The following is a 27,466-nucleotide window of genomic DNA, read 5'->3' as shown; positions in this document are numbered from 1 at the left end:
CTCCAATCAGTTGGGAGGGGCTGAGTATCTCCACTAATTTCCTGAATTCATTTGATTCACAACAGCTTGATTTGAAATAGATGTCAATCAAGTCTGATTCTATCGTGCTTTAATTAGATATTTATGTAACTATCATTTTTCTTGAATATTAAAAACATTCTCAGATAAAGGATTTTATAAAACGCTGAATCCATTTGCATTACCATCAGTCATATGTCTGGAAGTAATCGGATTACTGTAATAATCTGGTCTGTTGACATACACTTCTGAAATATAAGATATTGTCAACATTTATCAGAAAAAACACTTTACAACCCATTCCAATGAACCTGCGACATTGGGTACAATGTAAATAAAAACAGAATACAGTGGTTTGCCAATCCTCATTAATCTGTGTTCAAATGAATACGCTACAAAGACAAGAAACTTAATGTTAAAACTGCTCAACTTTATTTTATTTTTGCAAATATCTACGCATTTTATAGACTTTTATTTTCCTTCATGGTGTCAATTAACAATAAATAGCAATATTTTCTTACAGTAGTTATAACATTAACTATTAAATATAACACTGAGACATCCCAAATGTTTACGTTACATTAGGATGATCTGCATTTGCTGTTTGCTTTTTTCTTTTACCCACCTTTAACATGAGGAAATATTTTGTCCACAGTTCACTTTCTGAACTGGTTTGGGAATCTATCAGTCTGGACAATTTATCCATCACTTATTACTACGACTGCTTTTTCTTCATCCTGTTAAATTTAATTTGAATAAATTAAGCAGATTATTCTCCAGAAGCAGAGAATAATTAAAAAAGCACAAAACTTAGTCTGTAAAGTTTGTTCTGGTTTGATTTTTATTATCAAACAGCTTTAATCTATTTGTGCTATTCTCATGTCTCTGCTGACGATTTTCAGTTTAATCAATACCATGTTAAGCTTGCACTTATCTGTCTGATGTATTGATTGCATATATATTTGACTCCCCCCTTGTGGTTCGACGTAACTACAAACATGAAAGGTTTGTAATGCGATCCAGTTTTCTAATAGGATGGAAAGGGTCATCACTGACCTTCCACTTAGCTTAATATTAGTAATGGATCCGTTTAATTATTTATTCACCAGACTGCAGTGGTATACTTCTTTAATGGAGCTCAGTTTTGCTTGGATAAGTTATCAAATTGGCTGACATCAACTTTTTATTTCTAAATGTTAGAACTATGGATCTTTGTGACTTAAAAAAAAAACAAAACAAAACAACCCGATAACACTTTTCTAAAGCATTTTCTCACTTCTTAGTTGGATTTCGACAAACATTACACACAGTTTGGCCGAGAATACTTTACATCAGTATTACAGCACAGATGAATACGTTGCAGAAATACAGTCCTGGAAAGGCTGCACACATACGTCAACAGACAGATATTTAGACACGATCAGAAGTGATGTCATAGGCTATCTGAGCCTGATCCCTACTATATGACCATCAATAATTCATAACCAGTTTATCTGAAATAAAATACTGAAACAAGTGACCTGTCCAGGGTGTACCCTTCCTCTCGCCTGATGATTGATTGGATGGGCTACAGCTTTCCCACCACCTGGAATTGGACTAAGTGGTATAGAAAATGAATGACAAATGAATACTGAAATGTCAGCTGTTTCCCTGAGATCTTTTTTTTTTTTTTTTTTTTTTTTTTTTTAAAGATTCATTTTTAGCATGTTAAAATGTCATTTTTATAGATGCAAAGATTAATTTTTTCATAAGTTATCAAATGCTATAATCGTATCAAATAACGCATTTTTATTAATACGCTTGTTTTCAATTTTTAATTCTGTTTTATTTACTAGAGATGTGAATCAAACAACTCCCAATTCAATTTGATTCTGATTACACTAAACCGCCTGTTAAAAAGCGTGTATACACACACACACACACACACACACACATATATATATATATATATATATATATATATATATATATATATATATATATATATATATATATATATATATATATATATATATATATATATATATATCTCCTCAGGGAGCATGGTGCTAGGTATTTAGATTGCACCAAAGAAACATCATCCAGCTGGGTCCTTGGGCAAAACCCTTTGCGCTACGACCCATCTACCGCATGATGAGTGGAAATAATGAAGCTGACATGTCGGCTCAGACGTCGCCCGGTCAAACTGTGATGAGAAATGGGCTACTGGAACACGAAGCCGACGAAACTGGACACGAGAGGCTAATGTGTGTGTGTGTGTAATATAACATTTCATGGAGAAGTTTATGTTTTTGGAAAGTCAATCTGTGACTTCAGGTCCTCACAAGTATAGAAATTTAAGCCCAACTGTACGTGTCTGTGCTTGTTCCTTGAACTCTGTTTGACTCCTGCACCTGCTGGGCTCAAGACACATGATTATAAGTTCATCTGAAGTTTATGACCCTACACACACATTCACACAGACCTGCAGTCAATCCCACAGTTGATTTGAAGATAAGATCATAAAATCAACACCTACGTCTTCTGTCACATTTTCCTTTCAAATTTCCCTTCCAGTCACAGTGTCGTATTTCCTTTTGATTTCTTTCCCTTTCTTTTTCTTATAATCCATCTCTGTTTTGTTTTTCTTTATTGTACCATTGCATCATGTTATGCAACAGTTTCGTCTCTGGGTGTTTCTCAGTGTGTCACACGTTTTTCCTCACACTTCCACTGTAAATGAAAGTTTAAATAAACAAGGCAGGTATTTAAAGAGGAGCAGGATGAAACCACCGTCAAAGCGAAAGCAACGATTTATGTGATCATTTTTGTCTCTGAATGGGGATTTTTGTGGGTCATTGGCATGACTTCTGGTGGACTAAAATGACACTAAAACTACTCATTAAAGTAGAAGGCAGAATTGATTTTAATCCAAATCCTTAAGAGGAATCGCTATGCAAGTCTTCACATGACAAAAATGTTCTAATGGTGTCTGTTCATGTAGCTCCTCGTATATGTATTGATTATGAGGCTAAAACTAAAAATAATGTTGCAAATAATATGGCATCATTAAAGCTAGCTTGTCTTAACTGGTGTGTAGCATTCATAAAAACACTGCTTATGAATCTGTTAGGAATAGTTAGTTAGTTTCTTTTCCTGTATAATAATCGCGGGATATGTGAGCCACTAACTTTTTACTCCTTTGCTGGGAAATAATTTATATTTAGCTTGCATGAATACTGATTTGATCACAGCGAACTGACTTGTTTTGATCTATCTGTAAAGTGAGATGACTTTGTTGTGAATTGGTGTATAAATAAAGCTGAATTTACATTATTTCTCAACTTTAGGAGAAGAAAATCTCAAGATATTGGTGTGTAAAACTAAAGAGAGTTTCTATATTTCTGACTACGTAATGCAGAGCACTCAAAGATCATGGTACAACTTGATAGTTTTAACTTTATCTGCCCTTTTCTTTGGAGGTTTCTTTTACAACATAATTTCTTAAGAAATTCATCAGAACAGTAAAAATAAAACATGAAAGAGAAATTAAAAGTGAGCGAGTTTCAGTTGGTGTGTATTTGGCTGAGTGATGGATGGAAACACAGAGTGCAACGTTCTCCTGTGGGAATTCCTGGAACAACACGTGTCAAGAATAAACTTGAAACTGCTCCACATAAAAAAAAAAAAAATTGATCGGAAATACCAGTTCCTAGAATATTAGTGTCATTACTTAAGAAACAGGAAGTATTTGTAGTGGTTTTTTAGGGGTTTTGTCTTCCATAAACTGTAGGAAGACGTGTAGATGTTTTCCACCAACCAGAGATGTCAGCTTGGTGTTGACAACCTGTCATACAGGGAAATCCTGCATTAATGCAAGAAGGGAAATCACGCACCTCATACATCCTGGAACATGTGCTGGTTTACCAAAAGATAGCTCAGCCTGCCAGCAGATACTGACAGTTTTACAAGTGCAAGCTTGCTCAGGCAGAAGCACAAGTTTACAAATACTGTAACACTTTAGAGGATTTTAACCACTCTGAGTCTTAACCTCTTCTGCAGATTTAGGACACACTCCCTCTTCCCCCCCTTCTTGCTTCTTGGAAGTGGGAGTCCTTCCCCTTTTCTGTCCAAAAACTCAACTATTCCACTCTTAATGCTGCTATTTAATTTGACCTGAGACTGAAACTTCCTTGTTCAGGTGCCAACAGGTGCTTCCAGCTGAATTCCTGTTCTCTTTCTTAACCGGGGGGGGGGGGGGGGGGGGGAATCCAGCACCCTTATGGTGTATGAACTGAGAACGAAACTAGATGACAAGCAAAATTAGATTTTTCCTTAACTGCCTACATGTCATTTCGTAAACCGTCATGAGCAGTTTTGCCCCTGGTCCTCCAGCTGAAACCGCTGACATTTCCTCCAACTTCCAGGGAAATTTCTCCCGTCATGCTGATGGCTGTTAGATTAAACCAGTTTAGAACAAGAACACAATTTTTCCAGTTAATTTTTTTTGTCTTATCATTGTTCGTTCATTCATTCATTCATTCATTCATTTTAATTTTCCAAACCGCTTAATCAAATTCAGGGTCGCGGGGAAGCTGGAGCCTATCCCAGCTGTCTTTTTGGGCGATGGCAGGATACACCCTGGACAGCTCGCCAGTCCATCCCAGGGCCACACAGAGACAAACAACCACTCACTCCTAGGGGCAATTTAGGGTCATGTCATTGGTGTGTATGAAAAAGCAAATGTTAAGGTGTGTTGTCCCCTCCAAACTTTGCCAATAGGACCATAAAATGAACATGGAGGCTTCTGTGACATGAAAGAACTTTAAAGTCTCAGACGGCAACAGAGTCTCCGAATCCATCCTCTCAACCATCTTCATCACATCTTCCTCTGTCCCTGAGATGGTCAGTATTTTATGATGCCATAAAATATGCCATACCCTTGCCACCCAGATTTAGTCATTTCTTCCAGGATATACAGGTACATCTCAGAAAATTAGAATATAATAAAAAAAAGTTCAATATTTTTTGTCACTCATTTCAGAATGTGAAACCCATATATTATATAGCTTCATTACACACAGAGTGAAACATTTCAAACATTTATTTCTTGAAATTTTGATGATTGTGGCTTAGATGATGAAAACCCAAAATGCAGTCAGAAATTAGATTATTACATAAGATCAATGGAAAAAAAAGGATACTTTAAACAGAAATGTCAGGCTTCTGAGAAGTATGTTCATTTCCATACCATCAGTACTAGTTTGGGCCTCCTTTTGCATGAATTACTGCATCAATGCGGCGTGGGAATGGCAGCGATCAGCGTGTGGCGCTGCTCAGATCTAATGGAAGCCCAGGTTGCTTTGATAGCAGCCTTCAGGTCATCTACACAGTTGGGTCTGGTGTCTCTCATCTTCCTCTTGACAATTCCCCACAGATTCTCTATGGGGTTCAGATCAGGTGAGTTTGTTGGCCAATCAAGCACAGTAACACCATGGTCATTGAAGCAGCTTTTGGTACATTTGGGAGTGTAGGCAGGTGATAAGTCCTGCTGGAAAAAAATGGCATCTACATAAAGCTTGTCAGCAGAAGGAAGCATGAAGTGCTCTAAACTTTCCTGGTAATGCTGTGTTGACTGTGCACTTCAGAAAACACAGTGGAGCAGCACCAGCAGATGACATCGCTCCCCACAACATCACTGACTGTGGAAACTTCACACTGGACTTCAAGCAACATGGATTCTGCCTTTTGCTGGTGCACCTTTTCCTTCCATTCAACTTTCCATTAATATGCTTGGATGCAGCACGCTGGGAACAAGCAGCTGCTTTAGAAATGGCCTTTATGGCTTTCCTTCCTTAAGGAGGGTCAATGATCGTCTTCTGGACATCTGTCAAGGCAGCAGTCTTCCCCATGATTGTGGAGCCATCTGATGCAGGCTGAGACCATTTAAATGTTTAGAAAACATTTGCAGGTATTTTAAGTTAATTAGTTGATCAGGGTGTGACACCATGACTTTCTTAGATTGAAGTTTTTCACAATATTCTAATTTTCTGAGACACTGCATTTTGGGTTTTTATAATCTATAAGCCATATTAATCAAAATTTCAAGGATTGAATATTTGAAATGTTTCACTCTATGTGTAATGAATCTATAAAATGTATGGGTTTCATATTCTGAAATGAGTGACAAAAAATATTGTACTTCTTCATAATGTTCTCATTTTTTTTTTCAGATGTACCTGTATTTAATGTGAAGTGTGGTGATAAATGTTTGGTTAATAAGGAATAAAACATTGGCCCAACCTAAATGTGATAACCAGAATATGATGCTTTAAGAGATGTTGCATATTGTTGATAACCAACGTCGGATGGAAACTGCTTTGATGTCCTACTGCTTCTTTTATTGGTTTGCTCATGGAGCAACAATATCATAAGGAAGCTGCTGCTGCTGAGGTTTTTTTTATACTTTAAATTAATCTTTGTTGGCACATACTGTTAATCACATTACAGTTCTGTTCCACTTCTAAAGATAACTTTTGAGATTTGTGATTGAACTATAAGTTATGACCTTGACATTAATGAATAGAAACATTAGCAACATTTAAATAGGCAAATTTTCCATCCAATCCAATTTAAATAAATCTGATCATAGATTCCAGCTGACATGTTAACATAAAACTAGGTAAAGGGATCCGATCAGTTGTGTTTACATGATGGACAGATTTAATTAAATTCCAATGCTTTTTGCACACATGCACACTGCGTACTTGTTTGGAATAAGTCTTTAAACCTTTTTGACCACTGAAATGCTCAATAATCCTGAACTTTTTCAGTTTCTAACATGAGGGATACAACGTTTCAGTCTTCTCTGAAAACTCATTGTCATGTAACCCCCATATGGTTCAAGCATGTGCAGAAAAAACATCCACCACAAAACGATCAGAATATGGGGAAAATGCTTATTTTGCCTACTAACCTAATCATGAAAATGTTTAAAACCCCCCTCAAAATCTGGATAAAGGTTCTTCACAACTGAGACGGATCAGATCAGGTGTGGTGTTTACATGACACTTTTTTTATTCTTATTTGAAGCTCAATCGAATTAAAAGTTGTCCATGTAAACCTAGCTACTGTTGCAGTTTCTGCTCGTCCTGTGTGATGAGGTCTTCTTCTATACTGTGACAAGCTCTAAGTCAAGTCTCTTATGCCCTCTTCTTCACATATCCTGATCTCACTGTGTTTGTCTATAGCACTGCTCATCTCCTCTGCTCCTGTTCTCCTCACACTTCTCCAGTGTTGCTCATAAAAACAATGCAGCTAGAATCAGATTGAGCTCCTATGCTTCTGCAGCTTCAGGAAACACCTTTCTCTTTCAGCTTCACCTGCTACTTCTTATTGAAGAGAAGAAAAAAAAAATTGTATCTGTCGATGCACTACCATTGGATAGCAACAAGCTTGTGCTTTCTCTTCACGCAAACCGTTTTAGCGTGAAGCTGGTGTATGGAGGGGAGACTAAAACAGCCTGTGTGCAAACATATGAGTAAAACTGTGCACATGGTAGCAGGGCTGAAACTGAAGAGAATGGGGCCTCAATCACCGACATGTTCTTATTAATCTTCTTAAATTTGTTCTTAAAGTGTACTTTAAAAGTTGTTTTTTTTTGTTTTTTTTTTTAAACGTCTGTCAGATTGGCAACAGACTTAAACTGCAAAATTGTGTACACCAACCTAACAACAAAGATCCAATATCTTTGTGGAAGTGCCCAAAAATTGCAGTTCACCCCTCGTCCACTAGGGGCTTCTAAACAGATCAAATCCCCATGGAGCCCCATTTTAAAAACTTCACAGCAGTTTGGGAACCAGTGGTGTAATGACTAAAGAAATCTCCTAATGAAACTAACCATTAGTAGGGCTGGGCGATATGATGTTATATATCCTTTGGGTGATAGAAAATGTCTATAGTTTCATATGAGGCTCTATCGTTTACGCCCCAATAAGGTGTTTTACTGCAGTATTTTACGTCAAGATGCGCTTTACGGTATGCATGCTGCAATATATAAACAAACATGGAGGAAGACGGTAGCGGACGCATTTCAGAGCAGGGTAATTCACAAGAATATGACCAGCCAACCAAAACCAATGAACTTCTTCCTAAAAGAGGGGAAATTTTCTGTCACATGGATGCAGTTTAGATATAAAAAAAGACCGACGTGGAACCAACAAGAGACAAACTCACAGTCCCAACATCGGACTCCGATACAACTAACTCATTTAATCATCTGCGCAAGAATCAGGATAAAGAATACAAAGACTCAATGAGCAAAAGCCACAAAAGCAGCGTCAAGTGGTGGCAAAAGCGCTCATAATAAACTCCAGATGCAAACACTGCAACAAGCATTTTCATGTGAAACGCCATACAGTCATGGTTTCCGCAGATGGAAGGAGATCACTGCTGCCGTTGCCAAGCACATCTGACACATAACTGATGACTGACACAAAATTACACAGACAATTTTATATTGTTATGTATATTGTTATGGGGATACAAAATGAGCTATATTGGGATATAAGATTTTGGTCGTATTGCCCAGCCTTTTATATTAAAAATAAAAAGCCACTATTGTAGTCACTTTACATGATAAAGAGCACGTTTAGCTGGTTGTGAAAGTCACTTGTTACTTGGAAAATTGTGGAGGAATATGCTTGTGGTTGAGGAAACAGATCTTGCAAGAATGCTTTAATGCATACATGTGCATTAAAAGATTTTTTTCTTAAATATAACCGTAATGTTATTTTATTTAAGGAACTGAACATCAGAAGACAAGACAAACACTGATTTTCTTCAAACATGTCCGCATGGAGTTCTACAGTCGTAGAAAAGTAGTTGAATGAGACTCTGTGTCTGCCTTCATTCTTTGCTTTAGACTTATCTGTATAGATATTATCTTTAAAAATTATTGATCTTTAATCCAGCCCACAGTAAAGTTGTCACGGAGCCATAATGTTGACGAAATCCTCACTGAGTTTTTGATTAATATGATTAAATTCTGTCATTGTCGCCACATGACATGTTCATCTCTGGATTGGACAGTCGCTCCTCTGTTTCAACATCAGCTGGATGCCGTGGCGTCTTCGTGCTGACTGGTTATTACCTGTAGTTCTTGTGATCCATTACTGCAGCTGAGGATTCAGGTGTGTGCTTCTGCATCCCGCCTGGTGGATAATAACTGAAGTTTAATCCTCAGACAAGGAAAAGAGTCACAGCTGCGCCCTCCTCCATTCCTCCTCATCCATCCACACTAATCTGTTTAAGTTTGGTCCTTCTTTGTTTTCCCTTGTAGCTCATCAAGGTGCAATCGTAATATTTCGTTCCAGAAACTTTGTGTTCACCTGTAAAACTGCAGAAGTATTCAGTCACAAAATGAGCTGCCTTGTCATATCCCTCTCAGGTGGAATCAGTCACTATTGTAAAATGTAGTGATGTGCAAGTATAAGTGAAGAAGTGGGGCTGTTTTCATTAACAGTGCCTTTGCTTTCACCCTGACAGTGATGGAAAACTGAAACTAAGTCGGAAGTGATTCATCACGTTCAGATTTTTGCTGAAACCAGTGAACAAGACATTTGGGAGCTCTAAAGTTCAGGCAAACTATAAAATAGAAACATTGTTTGAAGTCTAAACAGGTCATAAAACATGAAACTTTTTCAAATAGAATTGAATTTTTTAAATATATTTTATAGTTTCTAAACTATCATAGTTGAACTTTTTAAAATACTTTGCAGGGTGTTTTTCACTTGTTGCTCAGGTTAGAGTTGATATCACAGCCAGAGTTTCCTGTTTTGGTTTGTAGTTTTCCTTGTTTAGTTCTCTCACGTCTAGGTTCCTGTTCACCTGGTTTGATTTTCTGATTAGTTTCACCTGTGTTTAGTAACTTTTTCTGTGTATTTATGCTATGTATTTGCTTTCTCAGTGTCTGCATCATTTTGTTAGTTTAGTTGCATGTCTAGTTTCTCGTCCCTGTGTTTGTTAGTTTCCCCATGTCCGAATTGGCTTCAGTTTCTTTCTGGATTAAAACTTCATACTCTGAATCACTGGCTCCCGTCTCTGCATTTGGGTCCTTACCACCACCAGTCGTGACAAGAGTGGTGTGTCCTTCCCTCCATTTTATTCCTAGAAAAAGAGGTGGGAATCACCATAGTAAACAGGTCCTTTTCCATTGCACCCCACCCCACCCCCACCACCACGACCGTATGTTGTATGGAATGTGTGGAGTACTTGGTGGTAAACCAGGATAGTTTCCAGGTGTGACGGCAGATTATAGAAAAACGTTGTATTGTCTAAAAAATAAATAAATAAATGAAAATCTACACAGGATTTGTAGTGGGGGGTGGGAGAAAAAAGAGGGTAAACACAGGTCAGGCAATGTTTGATCATAGACTGTCCCTCTTTTCATGAAAACCATCAGATAATTTCCTCACCACAACAGGACACAGCGCATACACACTTCCAGTTCCCTTGAAGTGACTCATGTTGGAGTACTTACTGTGGCAAACAGTCCCTGTCCTGGCAGCAGAACTACAAACAGAGCTCAGCTTGTTTCTCCCAGGAGTGCTCTGTGATTTGATCACATTTTATACTTGTGTTGTTTTTTATGTGTTATGCATTAATCTCATGTTTGTAGGTTTTTTTTATATCAGCGCTCATAATAATAGCTTTTGTGCTTCTCTTGGGCTCTGTTTCTGTTTTCCGTCAAGCAGAAGAAAAACCAAATACGTATCTTCAAACACTAGGGCTGTGACGATATGCTTCAGTTCCGACTCGACTGAATTTTTTTGGATGCCAATTTGATTGAAATTGTGAGTCTCATTTTTTTTTTTTTTTTTTACTATAACCAAAAAAAATGCTAAACTTTTATTTGCTCGTCATTTTTCTAGATTTCAATCAGGGAAAAACAACACAGTCGCCAGACCATAATTCTGCTGCTATAATGACCAAGAAAACAAGTAAAAAGTTAAATTAAAAACAATAAAAATGAAAATTTATAATGAATGAAAAATTATAATGGATTATTTTTATTTATTTGAAAAAATTTGATTTTTTTTTTTTTTTTTTAACAAAAAATCAAGCAAAAAAAATCCCAATATTCAGGGTTTTTTTTTTTTTTTTTTTTTTTTTTGTCAATTCGATTTCCTACCACTATCAAGCATTGACTGGCCAAAAAGGTCACACACTCCATTGTTACATTGGACCTCTTTTAGCTTTGATAATGGCTGCATTTACTGTGGCTTTGTTTCAGTAAGCCTCTGCACGGTCACAAGATGATTTTCCAACCAGTGTTCATTTCTCTCCAACCACTGAGCCCAACCACTGCATAAAGCCTTTTTCAGCACATCCCAAAGATTATCATCGGGTTTATGTCTGGACTCTGGGACCATGTGTGAAAATGACACTACACGGTGAAATAACATTGACTAAAAGAGAGTTAAATCTCCATCATAGGTGTTAGATGATAGCTGAAGCCACCTGCTGGTTTGTCTTGTTTGGGACTGATGTACAATCTTCGTTTTGTATTATTGTCCTGTCTAAGTGTTCTCTCAAATCTCGTCTTCCCTGTCCAGAGATGGAAATCACTGTTTTTTTTAAGAACTAGTTATCCTGCTGAGTCTGGACCTGAGGAGTTGACTCTCCTTTGTCTCTTAATAACATTATCTGAGCTCTCCTACAATGCTTATGCAACTTCACTCAGTTTATATTTGGGTGTTTTTTATTTTACATTGTCATGTGTCTCTGAGGTTGTCTTTGTCTTTAAAGTGGACATTTATGTGTTTAATGTTGTGTGGCTCAAGATAAAATTATGTGAATTTTTTCACCAGAAGATACGATGCGTGTTAATTTATCTGTTCAACCGATAAGGCCAGTAAAATTCAATTCAATTCAATTCAATTCAATTCAACTTTATTTATATAGCGTCAAATCACGGCAATGCCATCTCAAGATGTTTTACAGACAGAGGGGAAAACATAATGAAGGCCAATTCATAATAGCCTATATAAGGAAACCAACAGATTGAGTTGAGTCCAACTCAATCTCCCATCCTGAGCAAGCACACTGGCGACAGTGGGAAGGAAAAAAACTCCCTTTTAACAGGAAGGAAACCTCCAGCAGAACCCGGCTCAGGACAGGCAGCCATCTGCCTCTGCTGTGTGGGGGGAAGAGGACAGAAAGACAACAGACAACAGGAACTGCTAACCTGGCCAGGGAGACCTGCTGAGACAGGAGACATACATGTTAATGATTGGGGGGGGATAAAAGAGAGAGATAAAGAGAAAAAGAAAGAAGCTCAGTGTATCAGGAAATGTCCCTCAGCAGTCTAAACCTATAGCAGCATAATTAAGGGATGCTAACCATCCCTAGCTATAGGACTTATCAAAAAGATAAGTCTTCAGCCTAGTCTTAAAGGTGGGGAGGGTGTCTGCTTCCCTAACACTAACTGGGAGCTTATTCCATAAGAGAGGGGCCTGATAACCAAAGGCTCTGCCTCCTGCTCAGCTCTTTGAGACTCTAGGAACTACAAGTAAGCCTGCAGTCTGGGAACGAAGTACTTTGCTTGGTATATAAGGAACAATGAGGTCTTTAATATATAGTGGTGCCTGGTTGTGGAGGGCTTTATATGTAAGGAGAAGGATTTTAAATTCTAGTCTAGATTCAACAGGCAGCCAATGAGGAGAGGCTAAAACTGGAGAAATATGATCTCTCCTGCTGGTTCTGGTCAGGACTCTGGCTGCAGAATTCTGGATCAGCTGAAGGCTTTTCAGGGCATATTTAGGACAGCCCAGTAATGGAGAGTTACAGTAATCTAGTCTCGAAGTAACAAAAGCGTGAACCAGTTTTTCTGCATCACTCTGAGACAGAATGTCCCTAATTTTGGCTATATTACGTAAATGAAAGAAGGCTGTTTTAGTAACCTGCTTAATATGTGGGCCAAAGGACAGGTCAGGGTCAAATATTACTCCAAGGTTTCTCACTGTAGCACTGGAAGCTAAGGTAATGCCATCCAGGTTCATTACGAAACCGGAAAATTTAGCTCTGAGTTTTTCAGATCCAACGAGAATTACTTCAGTCTTATCTGAGTTTAAGAGGAGAAAATTTCTAGACATCCAAGTCTTTATGTCTATGAGACAATTTTGCAGCCTATTGGGCTGATTCGTTTCATCTGGTTTAAAGGATAAGTATATTTGAGTATCATCTGCATAACAATGAAAGTTTATTCCATGCTGTCTAATAATTTTGCCTAAAGGGAGCATATATAGCATGAAGAGTATTGGTCCAAGTACAGAACCTTGGGGAACTCCATGACTTACTGTAGTTTGTGAGGAGGACTTGTCATTTACATGAACGAACTGAAGTCTATCAGATAAATATGATTTAAACCAGCTTGTAACCAGTCTTTGTAACAGAATGTTATGATCGACTGTATCAAATGCAGCACTAAGATCAAGCAAGATAAGTACGGACAGAACTCCTTTGTCTGAGGCCATAAGAAGGTCATTAGTAACTTTCACCAATGCCATGTCAGTGCTATGATGAGCTCTAAATCCTGACTGAAACTCCTCGCATAAATTATTTCTGCTCAGGTGGGTATGTAGCTGAGCTGAAACTATTTTCTCCAGAATTTTGGACATAAATGGGAGATTAGATATAGGTCTATAATTTGCTATCACCTCTGGATCCAGAGATTGCTTTTTAAGTAAAGGCTTGATTACAGCAGTTTTAAATGATTGTGGTACATATCCTGTCACTAAAGACATATTGGTAAGATTTAGTAGTGATGTATTAATTAAAGGGAAAATGTCCTTAAAGAGGCTCGTTGGGAGAGGGTCTAAAATACAGGTGGATGGTTTAGATGAAGCTATTATTTTAGTTAATTCAGAGGGTTGGACAGGACAGAAACTATTTAGACACAAGTCAGATCCTGGTTCTAAGGATGTTTCGGAGACCACAACAGGCTCAACATTATAAGTAGAAGGAAGAGTATTGTGAATTTGATCTCTAATAGTGTCAATTTTATTCCTGAAAAAATACATGAAATCATCACAGCTAAGTGAGAAAGGAATACATGGCTCCACAGCGCTCCGGCTCCTAGTAAGCCTAGCTACAGTGCTGAAAAGAAACTGAGGGTTGTTTTTGTTTTCCTCTATCAATGATGAAAAATAAGCTGTTCTTGCCATACATAAGGCTTTTTTGTATACAATTAAACTTTCTTTCCAGGTTAAGTGAGACTCCTCTAGTCCTGATGAATGCCATCTGTTTTCCAAACACCTTGATGCCTGTTTTAGAGCTCGAAGCTGGGAATTAAACCAGGGAGCCTTCATAATCTTACCTAATTTCTTCTTCTTTAGGGGGGCAACATTATCCAAGGTTGTACGCATTGAAGCTGTTATAGTATCAGCATGTTGATCAATCTGAGCAGGAGTAAAGCTTAAAGGGGGACTCTCAGTCATGCTAACACATGGTAGATGTGAAAAAATTGATTCAATTGATTGTTTAAATTTTGTAATATTATTGTCTGATAAACATCTACTATAGTAGAATTTATTTTTGGTCAGCGAGTAATCAAAGTGAATTCAAAGGTTAATAAGAAGTGATCAGACAAGACAGGGTTTTGAGGAAATACTTTGAGCTTATCAGTCTCAATACCATATGTTAGATCAAGAGTATGACCATGAGAGTGAGTGGCACCATGGACATTTTGTGAAAACCCAATTGAGTTTAGAATAGAGCTAAAGGAAATGTTTAAACTATCATTTTCATTGTCAACATGAATATTAAAATCACCTAGTACAATGACTTTATCAGTAGTCAGCACTAACTCAGACAAGAGATCAGAGAATTCGGTCAGAAACTCAGAGTAAGGTTCAGGTGGGCGATATACTAATGCTAAAAGGAGCGGTTTCTCTGAATTCCATTTTGGATGAGATAAATTTAATGTCAGGAATTCAAAGGATTTATAGTTAGTTTTGTGCTTAGGATTAATTAAAAATTCTGACTTAAAAATAGCTGCAACACCTCCTCCTCTGCCTGTAGTTCTAGGAATGTGAAAGTTTAAATAGTTAAAACCATCTTGGATATGTTTCTTCTTTAGTTAACTGGTGTTCTCTTGATGCAAACCACCTCACAACCCAAGTAACAAGTCCCTCACTTATCCCTTACTTCCATGTTATAAACTAAATACTAAAATCTGTTGCCTTATGTGGTAAAAGCTTGAAGAAAATGGTCCTAGAATCTATCCATCCATCCATCCATCCATCCATCTTCTGCCGCTTATCCGGGGTCGGGTCGCGGGGGCAGCAGCCTAAGCAGGGAAGCCCAGACTTCCCTCTCCCCAGCCACATTTGCCAACTCTGCGGGGGGGATCCCGAGGCGTTCCCAGGCCAGCCGAGAGATGTAATCCCTCCAGCGTGTCCTGGGTCTTCCCCGGGGTCTCCTCCCAGAGGGACGTGCCTGGAACACCTCACCAGGGAGGCGTCCAGGAGGTGATAAAGGGCAGCCTTGGCGGAGTCCAACCCTCACCGGAAACGAATCCGACTTACTACCGGCAATGCGGACCAAGCTCTGACACCTGTCGTACAGGGACCGGACAGCTCGTACAAGGGGGTCCGGTACCCCATACTCCCGGAGTACCCCCCACAGGAGCCCCCGGGGGACACGGTCGAATGCCTTCTCCAGGTCCACAAAGCACATGTAGACTGGTTGGGCAAACTCCCATGCCCCCTCCAGGACCCCAGAGAGGGTATAGAGCTGGTCCACTGTTCCGCGACCAGGACGAAAACCACACTGCTCCTCCTCAATCCGGGATTCGACTATCCGGCGGACCCTCCTCTCCAGGACCCCTGAATAGACCTTACCAGGGAGGCTGAGGAGTGTGATTCCCCTGTAATTGGAACACACCCTCCGGTCCCCCTTCTTAAAAAAGGGGACCACCACCCCAGTCTGCCAATCCAGCGGTACTGCCCCCGATGTCCACGCGATGCTGCAGAGGCGTGTCAGCCAGGACAGCCCCATAGCATCCAGAGCCTTAAGGAACTCCGGGCGGATCTCATCCACCCCCGGGGCCTTGCCGCCAAGGAGCTTTTTGACCACCTCAGCGACTTCAGCCCCAGAGATAGGAGAGTCCACCCCTGAGTCCACCAGCTCTGCTCCCTCATGGGAAGACGTGTTGGTAGGATTGAGGAGGTCTTCGAAGTATTCCCTCCACCGACCCACAACGTCCCGAGTTGAGGTCAGCAGCTCCCCACCTCCACTGTACACAGTATTGATGGAGCACTGCTTCCCCCTCCTGAGCCGCCGGATGGTGGACCAGAATCTCCTCGAAGCCGTCCGGAAGTCTTTCTCTATGGCCTCGCCGAACTCCTCCCATGCCCGAGTTTTTGCCTCGGCAACAGCCGAAGCCGCATGCCGCTTAGCCCGTCGGTACCCATCAGCTGCCTCCAGCGTCCCACAGGCCAAGAAGGCCCGACAGGACTCCTTCTTCAGCTTGACGGCATCCCTCACTGCTGGTGTCCACCAACGAGTCCTGGGATTACCGCCACGACAGGCACCAACGACCTTACAGCCACAGCTCCGGCTGTCCTAGAATCTGTCCTAGAATCTGATAAACTTAATTAATGTTTCCATTACTGAGTCAATTTAGATAATTTCTTTGCCCTAGTTCCTCCTCTGACAATATGGATCGAGTCAAAGCATTCACAAGTTTATCTTTTTTACTTTATAGTTTATTACAGGAGTACACGTAACAATTTTGGTAACAAAAAGGGAAAGGAAAAATCTAGCCAAAGACATTCATATTTAAACTAAATGAACATTTTTTTTCCTGTAAAAAGAAATACAAATATGTACAGAAAGACATAAGACAGGTTCAGAAACCAACAGGTGAGAGGAAAGGGAAGTGTAGTCACATGGCACTTAAAAATAAAAATATCTGGCAAGTGCTTTCTGTTTTCCATAATTAATAGCAAATAAAATGCAGTGATAATAAGTCTGAATAGCAAAAACAAATAATTATTACAGTAATCAAATCAACAATATTAACATTTTAAACACTGTTTACAATATAAACTGAAATACATAACATTCTAAATACATCCAATATTTACCAAAGACCTTCTCATGTAGGCTAAAAACTCTAAATCTGTAATAGAATAAAAAATAGCATTTCAAATATTTTATAACAACAATATTAATCATACAATAACATTAATATTAGGTTATTAGTAGATGTAAATAGCTAATTTTCCCCATGGCTTGCTAATGAATATTGTACAAATTAATATACACGATAACCTATTTTTTCTTTTTTTTTTCTTTCACAAAATGCAAAATATTTCAATCAGCGAAATTATATATAAAAACAAGAGAAAAAAGTCAAATCTCACTTGATACAAACTATTGTAATCTAGAACTCTCAATTAGAAAATGTACACAAGAAAAGCAGCAAAAAAAATCCATTTTAATATTTTTCTATCATGAGCTAATCAGTGGTGTAATCGGTAGAAAATAATGTACTCGTGGCACAGGCAGATCCATCTGGAATGCTATGGAACGACGGCATCGTCCAGTTAAAAGAAAAAAAAGTCCTCTGAGTGTGACTTCCACCTTCCCCCGAAACCCCATCGGTCCTTTTCTTATGCGCTCTGGTTTTAGAGCTTCAAACCCTGTCCGAACATCCGAGGATGCTCCAAAGTTCCCAAAACCAACTTCCAGAATCCCGTCATGGAAGCTTTTCCATTACAGGAAAGAAGAACGGAAATGTCCTCTCCGGTTTTGGAACACAGAAACTCAGAGTACACATTTGTGCAATCAACTCCAGCAATAAATCTTTCAGCTCACGCAGTTGCTTCAACCATTAAATGGTTTTGCTTTGCATTCTTGTTGATCGGAGGAGCAGCAAGTAAGAGCGTCGCATCCTTCAGCTGAACTGGAAAATGGCTGCTCCCTCCCCAGGGAGCCGAGAAAATGCAAACAGATTAATAACAAGGCAACACTGAAGCAGCATGTATGTAGGTCTCCTCCATTTTCTCATCCATAAACCCAAGCTTCACTGCTTCATGAGAACAAGTTCGCCATTATATACTTGTCATCATCCAAGAAAATATTGTCTCAATGCAAGTTGGAAGTGTAGTTTATAAATCAAAGCACAGGTTTAGAGAGTTTATTACTTCTGACTAGGCCTAAATAGCTTTCTAAGAGATTACCTGTTGGTTTGTTTCTGCCCTGGGAAAAACATTGATACGAGCATAAATATGTTCGGTGAAAGGTAGTCTTTAGGAAAGCAGTTCGCCTAGATTGGAAATGATAGTACTGATTGGGAGATTTTACTTGCAGTCTGAGATAAATACTAACAGGCTGAAGCTTAATAATTACTTGTACTATTTCTACTCAGCACCTGAGTTTATTAACCATCAGGATTAGTAGGGTATGGTATGTCGTATCTATAAAAACATTCACGTTATCACAAATGGGCAACCTGTGGGCTTGCAAAAGAGAAAGAGGTATTAAATTCAGTATGACAGATAAAGACTTTGGAATTTGAATCTGGAACAAAAGGAGTGTGTAGTCGTGTTTCAATCTCAAGCATGGCGTGGATGGCACTGATCCTCCAGCAATATTTAAAGTTACCTAGTCCCTCTTTTTTTTTCCCAATCTGTTCTCTGTCCAGTGGCAGCATATCCTGCTATTTTGTCAGAACCCTAGGCATCACAAATAAACGCAAAAGGTACCTATTATCAGTTTTCAATGTGTCCGCACAACTTCCCTTCCCCAGTATTTATACTTCATCTACCAGTAGAGCTCAAAGTGTTAACTCCATCAGGACAAAGTTAGCTTCTGAAAAAGGCATCTGCAGCGTCTAATATGCTGCAATTATTTATCCTGTAGTAGCCTGGAGTGTAAGTCGCAAAACTATTTAAACTTCTAAATGGAAAATGCCCAAAAAGGAAACAAAACTAATTTAATCAAATGGCCCAAAACTTTTTTTCTCATTAGGTGGTATTAAAAAATCTGGTTCAGTATTACCCAGAAATGTTTAAATCCATCTATTTAACCCTGCTAGGTGACTAAAACGGTTTCCTGACTTTAATTAAGTATAAGCAAAATGGTAGCATATAATAATCGTTCATCCAATACCCTGTTTCATCCATCTCACCCACTTCCACATTTGCATTTACTTTTCGAATTTCAACCCTTCATTTCACCAAAGGTCCCTTTGTGTACTACCCACTTTTTCTTTCAAATTATATTACATAGCTTTTTGTACATATTTTTGTTTGTATATTTCATAAAAAAATACACAGAATAGAGCATAATTAAGAACTTTTTGGCAGTTTCTTCCTTCCTTAAAGAAAAGTCCTGATCACCAGCCGTAACAAGATGAAGACTTCTGCGCTTAGTCTGAAAGGAACCTCCAACTTGGCAGAACAAACGTGGACATGTAAAAACAAGCAAAAAAAAAAATCTGCAATTTCCTTTTGTTTCCTTCAATTTTCTCCCAAAAGACTTCCATCACTTACCCTCTCCCCCACCCCCATCATTCATCTGCTCGACACCCCTTAAACTGTTGCACCCAGCAGCTCTTCCGACTTGGCCATGATCTCGTTCTGGTTGGAGTCCAGGCCATAGAACTTGACTTTTAGCCCATCGACAGGGTGAACCACGGGAACTGTGACCACTCGGGGGAACTGCCGAGTGGCCAGCTCAAAGCGGCTGGTGCTGGCTAGCTCGATAGCCAGGATACGTAGGAAGAGTGTGGCGAGTTGCTTTCCAAGACAGGACCTGACACCACCGCCGAAGGGCAAATAGTGGAAGCGCCCCTCTTTGTCTTCACCCCTCTCCTGACTGAAGCGGTCGGGGTCAAATGCGTCCACATCTTTGAAAACAGCGGCTGTGTCATGAGTGTCCCGAATGCTGTACATCACACTCCAGCCTTTTGGAATCTGGACTCCCTGGAGGAAAGAAGAGAAACGTCGAGCAGGTTTAAACAAATGCCATTATTACTTCAAGCAGCTTCAGCAGCTTTCTACTGCAAGGTGGATACACACAGATGCTTATTTACCAAATTTTCTTTTCTATTCTGTTATAGATGACTTTCAAGTAGCTCGATCATTTATAGCTCATATAATTTTGCTTTTATATGGAAGTTAAAAATGAAAGCTTTGTGGTTTATAGTTGATATTTTTGCATCCTAATTTATCATGTCTTAGTCTTAAGACGATCATTCACAGTGTACCAACAGTAATGCCAGTTGCAATAAATTGCACATGAAAACGATGATTCGTAATACTCACGTCCAGCTCGAAGGTCTGCATGGCGGTTCGGTAGGCCCCAGAGACGGGTGTAAAGAGTCTCAGCACCTCCTTGATGACACAGTCCAGGTACTTCAGACTGATGATGGTGTCCAGCCTTAACTCTGCTTCAGGACAGAGGCAGCCATTGTGCAGCAGCCCCCTGGCTCTCAACTCCTCCCTCAGGCGCTCCAGGACAGTAGGGTGGCGGAGGAGCTGCATGATGAGGGAGGTGCTCGCGCTGGCGGTGGTGGCGAAGGCAGCAAAGATCAGCTCGATGGTTGATTCCTGTGCCATGATAAAGTGACAAAGTGATACATCTGTGTGCTTTTCCAGTTTTAGTTATCATATATTGGCCTTAGATTAGCAACCAGTATATCACTGGATCCAGTATGGTGGCAGATTCAGGATAAGTCTTTTGCTCTCCCTCCCTGAACTTCAATAATGTTCTTTTTCTTTTGAATAGTTTAAATATAGAAAGTAAATAGAAACAATTTCCACTTCTGGGGCCACTGAAGGGACAAGATTTTCTCGCCTGGACAAACCAAGTGGATTTTTTTGTTAGCTTGTGATGCACTAATGAATTAATTTTAATAAATTTGTTATTTAAATTTGGAAAAAAAAAGACCATTTTATTCTCAGGAGGTTTAAAGTCAAATTTTTTTTTTTTTTTTAGCAAACTCAAGTTTTGCACTCAACACTGGACCTAAATCTGCTCCCCTACACTGTAAATGTCCCATTTTGTTACTAACTGTAGACAAACATATACATCTAAAAGCCCAGATAATGAAGGCATTTTGTTTTTAAATTCCTGAAAAGTATGAGATTGGTGTGCAGCATCAAAACACTCTGTGCCATGCTGGGTGTGTTATTGAGCTTGTGGAATAAATACGAGCGAGACTGGGCAGAATATCTCACATTGTAAACCTCTCATCTGCCATCATCTCCATCAAAACACGCCTCTTCATCATTGTGTGTGTTTGTTTTTATATGCGTGTCAAAAAAACTGAAGGAGAGGGCTTCAGGGCCTCCCCAGTTCAGTTTGTGTGTACAGGAGGCCTCATTCAGACCCCTAGCAGGGGCAGTGTTGACTTATTTTTGGCTCTGGACTTCACTCAGAAACCACAAAGTGAGAGAGCAGCAGAGTTAAGTTTCCACAGAATTCCTCAGTTACTTAAATAGGCAAATAGTGGGTGTGCCTGTCTTTGACTCTGTGTGTTTCTTTTACTGTTACTGTCTGCTGATGAGCATCAGTCGTCCATCCTGTTACAAGATCTTCTAATGAGACATTTGCAGACCAGCGACTGAACACCTAGTTTGTGTTTGTTTACATTCTTATATGTGGAATCGAAGGACTTGTGTATTTAGTTTCTCTCCATTGTAAGCTGGGGAGCCCTCTTCTCATCCTTTGGTGTTTCTTTGTGCAAAAGTGTGTTACCTTCAGCTCCTGCATGGTGAGCTCAGTGCCGTTCTCTTTGGCGCTATCCATCAGGACGTCCAGAGCATCACTGTAATCCTTCCCCTGGGAGCACAGTGGCTTCTCCTTGATGGCTTTCTCTATGCTTTTCTGAAGGGTGTCTCTTGCACGGATACCCTGCAAAGATGCAAAAACACATTAACCATCAAGCTAGCCAATTTGTCCTCAGTTTCTGCATTTCACAGGCATTCAAAGAAATGTTTGTTCCCTGTTCAAATGAGAACAGCAAAGGCCTCAGATGCACCTGGTTAAGAAATCTAGTGAATTAAATTTTATGATCTTCCCTACAAATAAAATAAAATAAGCGTGAACCTAGCAAACAGCTTTACTAAAAGGGAATAATATAGATGTAAAAACTTACCTTCCTGTAGCCGCTAAACGGCAGGTCTATGGGCAGGCTGAAGAGGTTGTTTACAAAATCCTGGAAGGTGGAGAACAGATGCTTCATTTCCTCCTCTGAAACCCTGAAACCCAGCAGCACCCTCACAGCCATGGTGAACGACAACCTCTGGCTCTCCCTGTGGAGACACACTTGCTTAGGTACAACAAAGAGAGAGGCCTTGTAGAAGACTGAACTTCTGAACTTTTCTTTTGCTGACATGTTTCAACTCTCTTCATGTGACTTTAACCTCCAGTTAACACCTGATACTTGTATTTCTGATTCAGTACATTTATAAGGGTAATATTTGCTTGTTGTGTTTGAGAGATTTAGTTCTAACTCACTTTAAAAGTAAAGAAATCACGCAATTGATAATCAAGACACCAAAAAAACCCAACTTTTTTACTTCTGATTTCTTGCAGGCGTCCAAATGTATTTATAGGGTCACATTTGTAAAAGTGTTAAACTTATCAGAAAGTTCAAGTCCAATAATGTAAATCAGGTTTTACTTTTGTCTCCAATTAATCTTCTCACAAGATGTATCTACTGTTCCTCTATATAACATACATCCAAGCAGCTCCGCCTCCAGCAGACACTACAGTAACTATCTGTTTAAGGAGCCCGAAACAGAACTTCACCGTAAAAAATCTTCTACTGAAAATACTTCTTCTTTTCCTTTGTCTGATTATATTTGTAAGAGTTTTATTTGTCCTTTTTCTTATTTGTATTTAGTGGGTGTGGGAAGTCGAATTGAATATAAATCAAATATCTGAATTTTTTCTTCGCAATTTTTGTTAAAAAAACAAAAAAACAAGTTTTTTGTAAAAAAGAAAAAAAAATTCTTTCAGTTAAATATAAATAATCCATTGTGATTTTTTTTGGTATTTTTTATTGTTTTTATTGATCTTTTTACTTGTCTCCTTTTCCTAATTGAAATTAAGAAAAATGACCAGCAAAACGTTTTGTACACTTTTTGTTTGGTTTTGTTTTTAGTTTACAAAAATCAGCAATATTGAAGAATCATGAGAATCGCAACTTAAATTTCTTCAGCACCAAAAAAAATCGTAATAAATATTATATTGCCACAGCCCTAATAGGTAGGGTTTTTTTTTTTTTGTTTTGTTTTGTTTTGTTTTTTTTTATATTTCCATAACTGATGTCAACACCTGTTCTACCACCAGGACTGCTGCTGTACCTGTAGACGTTGATGGGCTCGGGGTTGGAGCTCCACACTCGGAGGCTCTCCTGGATGACCTGCTGGATTTTGGGGAGGTACGACTCCAAGGCCTCATGGCTGAACACTTTGGCAAACACCTGCAGAAACAGAGTGAGAAGCCGATGGAATTATTTCAGATTTCTTGTCTGTAGTCAGATTAAGATCAGGAGCATCATCCACTGAGTCTTTCATAATGCATTCATGAGCTGAAGTCAGAAATTTGTCTTGAAGTAGTGCAGTTGGAGGCAGAAGACACATGTATACAGCCTTTGTGATGCGTTCTACTTTATTTTTGGTACAAATCAAGTCGTCATCTCAAAAAAGGTCACATTGTCTCGTTTTTGTTTTTTTTTTTTGTGACGAAGAAAAATGTTTTTGAATTAAGTAAATGTAGTTAAGCTGCTGACCAAAAGAGAACGTTGATGTTTAGTTCAGATAATGGCTCCGACCATTTTCTGTCTTTCTGGACATCCAACTAGAAAAGACTTTCCATCATGTGTTCATTCTCATTATTTTTCTATGATGTTTTTTCCTCATTTATCCCCAAATTCTCCTCCACATCCCTCCTCCTTCATGCTTTACAGACTTATACATTGTGGAGGTTTTCCCCTGCAGTCAGCAGAACCAGAATGACAGGCAGAGAGAGAGGAGGGGGGGGGCAGACTTAAGTCTTTCCTGGCTGCTCGTAGTATTTCTCTGTTTGAATCAGTCATCAGTCGTCAGCGCTGTTTGGACAAATAACATTCCACCAGATTTAACCACCAAAACGGCCTTTAAAACAGTCCTAGACATGATTTAGGAGTGGAGAACAGCGAAGAGGAAAGGAGAAAAGGGCTTTTATATTAATAGAGTCACCAAAGGCTTGGTTTTATTTGGATTAATAACATTTTTATGCATCTAACCTTTAGAGCCATGACGATAACAGAGCAGCAAAGGTGCTGCTTGTTGGGCGACAACTATTTGGCGGCAGGCCATTTGGGCCAGCTGGTTGGTCGACAGCTTTCTCAAACCATCAAGGGCGTTTTGCTTCTCCAATTGAAGCTTGACAGATTTTTCCATTGCAAGGTTTTTAATTCAAACGCAAGTTGCAGGAAGGCAATGCAGCACATTCTCTAGCAAAGCAGGGTGACTGGTACACATGGTTTGCATTTACTGCTCAATGAAATGAGAGTGGAACATCTGAACAAGCAAATTCTATGTTAGACACTGTATAATGATCAGTGGCCAGTCAGTCCCATCAGTTTGCTTTGAGAGGCTCGCTTGTTTTGGTTCAGGTTCATTCAGAAGTCACACGCAGCTTTGTTATGCACATGTCTTGTCTTTGCTTTTTTGGTTTATTTGGAGGAGATTGTAAGTGTTTTATATGCTTCCTCCTTAATAGCTAAACTAAGTTCTTATTTGATCCCTGTGGACTCTTCATGACTTCTGCTGTACTTTTTATGACCATGCAGAGACTCCAAACTTGCTTTTGGTGACTACCAGGACCTATCAGCAGCATATATTGTAAAAGTTGCCCTAGTCTAAGATCAGTCCATGTAATGAATGCATGGAGAAAGCAGCTCATTGTTTGTGCGGGGTGCACTGTCTGTATGTAAACACAATGCAGGAGCATATAGATGAACACAAAGTGTTCCTGCTTCTCTTCAATGAGTCATAATGGACGTTGCGAGAGGAGAAATGTTTCCAGTGGGATTTGATCCTGGGCCAGTGAAGGCTGTGGTTTTTGAGGTTGGTTCCCCAACCACCAAACCATCAGTCGGGCACTTGCACTCTTATTTCGTCCCCTTCTTCATTTTCTCTCCTCCACTGCTCACCGCGTCTCCTCATCCTCCCCTCCCTCCGCTGCCCTCAGAATGAATGAACAATAGTCCAGTGAGCTGACGCTGTGAGCGCCAAAGTTTGCACGTGTGAATTACGTGTGCGCGGCGTATGGGGATATGTATACTGTGTGTGTTAGGGAGTGGCCAGACCAGATCACAGAGCGCTTTAAGATGTTAGCAGTGCTACATTTCCTCTTTCGGCTGCACCCTGGGGCTGCTGGTCTTAGATCAGCTTACATGACCTGCTCTCCATCCCCGACCACAGGAGATTACACACGGTGTCTGACCTCAGAAGAGTCTGAGACAAAACAACAGCTGCCATTACTTCTGCTCATCTTGGAGACAGTGTGTTGGTCCAAGGAATAACTTGAGTCATTATATTTCTACCCAGCTGATTTATGCAGATTTTTAGCCCAAAAAAACTTATGGACCTTATTTCCATGATACATATAACCTACAACTCATCTTTGAAGTTGCAATGTTAATCACAGAACTGTAGAAGAGTGAAATATTTTGTTAAAGTAATCATCTTGTAACTTTAAGTGACAGTGTTAGTGGCTTTTTGGAGTCTGGATCGTGTTGCTGTGAGCTCTGTAACAAAACCTTATGCATATAACATCTAAAAAGTCCTCCTTACAAGACTAGCACAAGTTCCATATTGCTGGTGTCTCCAGTTTAGTGTCTTCAAAGTAGATATTGGCTGATTGTCCAACATTCAACTTTATTTCAATTCAACTTTATTTGTATTGCGCCACTTCACAACAATGTTGTCACAGGGCACTTTACATACACGGATCAACATACACATCATTTCAAGCCAATTCTTACATATCCTATAATAGAAACCAAGTGATTGACTCGAGTCATGACTTCAATCCAAACCCCCATCCTGAGCTGCACGAGGCGACAGTGGGAAGGAAAAAACTCCCCTTTAACAGGAAGAAAACCTCCAGCAGAACCCGGCTCAGGGAGGGCAGCCATCTGTCTTGACCATCAAACCAAGTAGATGGTTGCTTGCAGACTGTTGTGGTAAACAAATCTGTTGTCATTGCAACTCTGGTTTATCTATATCTGGGTGGAGGCAGCTAAGATTGTAGAGCTGGTCGTCTGCATGGATTGGCTGCTTCACCACCAGTGTGTGAATGTGGACTGAATGAATAATGGTTTCCACGTAAAGTGCTTCAAGTGCCTTGAAAGCACTACATAAATCCTATCTATTGTTACTGTCTGTAGAACAGCATTCATAAAACAAAGATCCAACTCATCATCCTCGTGTACAAGGTCTGAGTGTTCATGGCAATGAATCGATTAGAAAAAGTATCTCTCAACAACTGAAAGGGCCCAACGCCGCAGGGCATCCCCAGAAGTCGTATATCAGCACACCAACCGGTCTGACAGGTTTTGGAGCCACCTGAACAGTATTCGCCGTTCATTCACACTGATTTTCAGTCTGTTAAAGCGATCTGTGAGCTAGTTTGTCATTTGCCAGGGGGATACAAAAAACTGGGCAAATATCGACTTACTTTTTTAGATTTGCATTTCTGTCTGCATTAAATAATACAGACCGCGGAGACGGAGCAGAAATACCGGTTATGCCAGAAGAGATTGTATAACGTTGCAGGTTTACCCATTTAGCCCGTCTGCACTGGATTATGTCTAATTGCTCAATTTGAGTGAGTGCTTTGTGTATTCCTACACACACACTGACATAAATAGACATGGAGCAGCAGGGCTGAGCTACTGTAGCGCCAGTGAGTCAATCGGTGTGTAGAGGTAGGGCTCTAAAAAGGTAAATACAGGTCACACACACACCCTGCATCTTACTACACAGCCTGGCTGCCAATCAAACATAGTTTTTATGCAGTGTCACTGTGGGACGTTCCAAGCCCCACTCAGGACGAGGGTGGAGGAGGCGGCCTTGTGTGTGTGTGTGTGTGTGTGTGTGTGTGTGTGTGTGTGTGTGTGTGTGTGTGTGTGTGTGTGTGTGTGTGTGTGTGTGTGTGTGTGTGTGTGTGTGTGTGTGTGTGTGTGTGTGTGTGTGTGTGTGGTGGGGGGGGATTGTTCAGTACAAAAGTCATTTTGCTGCACCACAAAAACGTGACTGTCTTCTGGAGCCTGCAGCACAAAGACACAGGCTTTAAGACATGAACACACACACACACACACCCAAGTCTCTCTCTCTCTCTCTCTCTCTCTCTCTCTCTCTCTCTCTCTCTCTCTCTCACACACACACACACACACACA

The 27,466-nt window shown here is 39.8% G+C and overlaps 1 protein-coding gene across 1 annotated transcript in view; it reads right to left on the bottom strand.

The window, feature by feature from the left end:
• Window positions 1–19,598: 19,598 nt before the first annotated feature.
• Window positions 19,599–27,466, bottom strand: part of cyp26b1 (cytochrome P450, family 26, subfamily b, polypeptide 1) — a gene marked incomplete at both ends in the record, with an annotated part of 34,252 nt that continues 26,384 nt past the window's right edge. Inside the window, 5 exons of the mRNA XM_079257357.1 lie at window positions 19,599–19,991; window positions 20,334–20,618; window positions 21,769–21,924; window positions 22,169–22,325; window positions 23,382–23,500. Coding sequence (XP_079113483.1) covers window positions 19,599–19,991; window positions 20,334–20,618; window positions 21,769–21,924; window positions 22,169–22,325; window positions 23,382–23,500 — 1,110 coding nt within the window. The remainder of the gene's footprint in view (window positions 19,992–20,333; window positions 20,619–21,768; window positions 21,925–22,168; window positions 22,326–23,381; window positions 23,501–27,466) is intronic.

Source organism: Telmatherina bonti (assembly GCF_933228915.1).
Source record: "Telmatherina bonti genome assembly, chromosome: 18".
In the NCBI taxonomy this organism is placed as follows: Eukaryota; Metazoa; Chordata; class Actinopteri; order Atheriniformes; family Telmatherinidae; genus Telmatherina; species Telmatherina bonti.
This window is presented reverse-complemented; position numbering and strand designations above follow the sequence as displayed.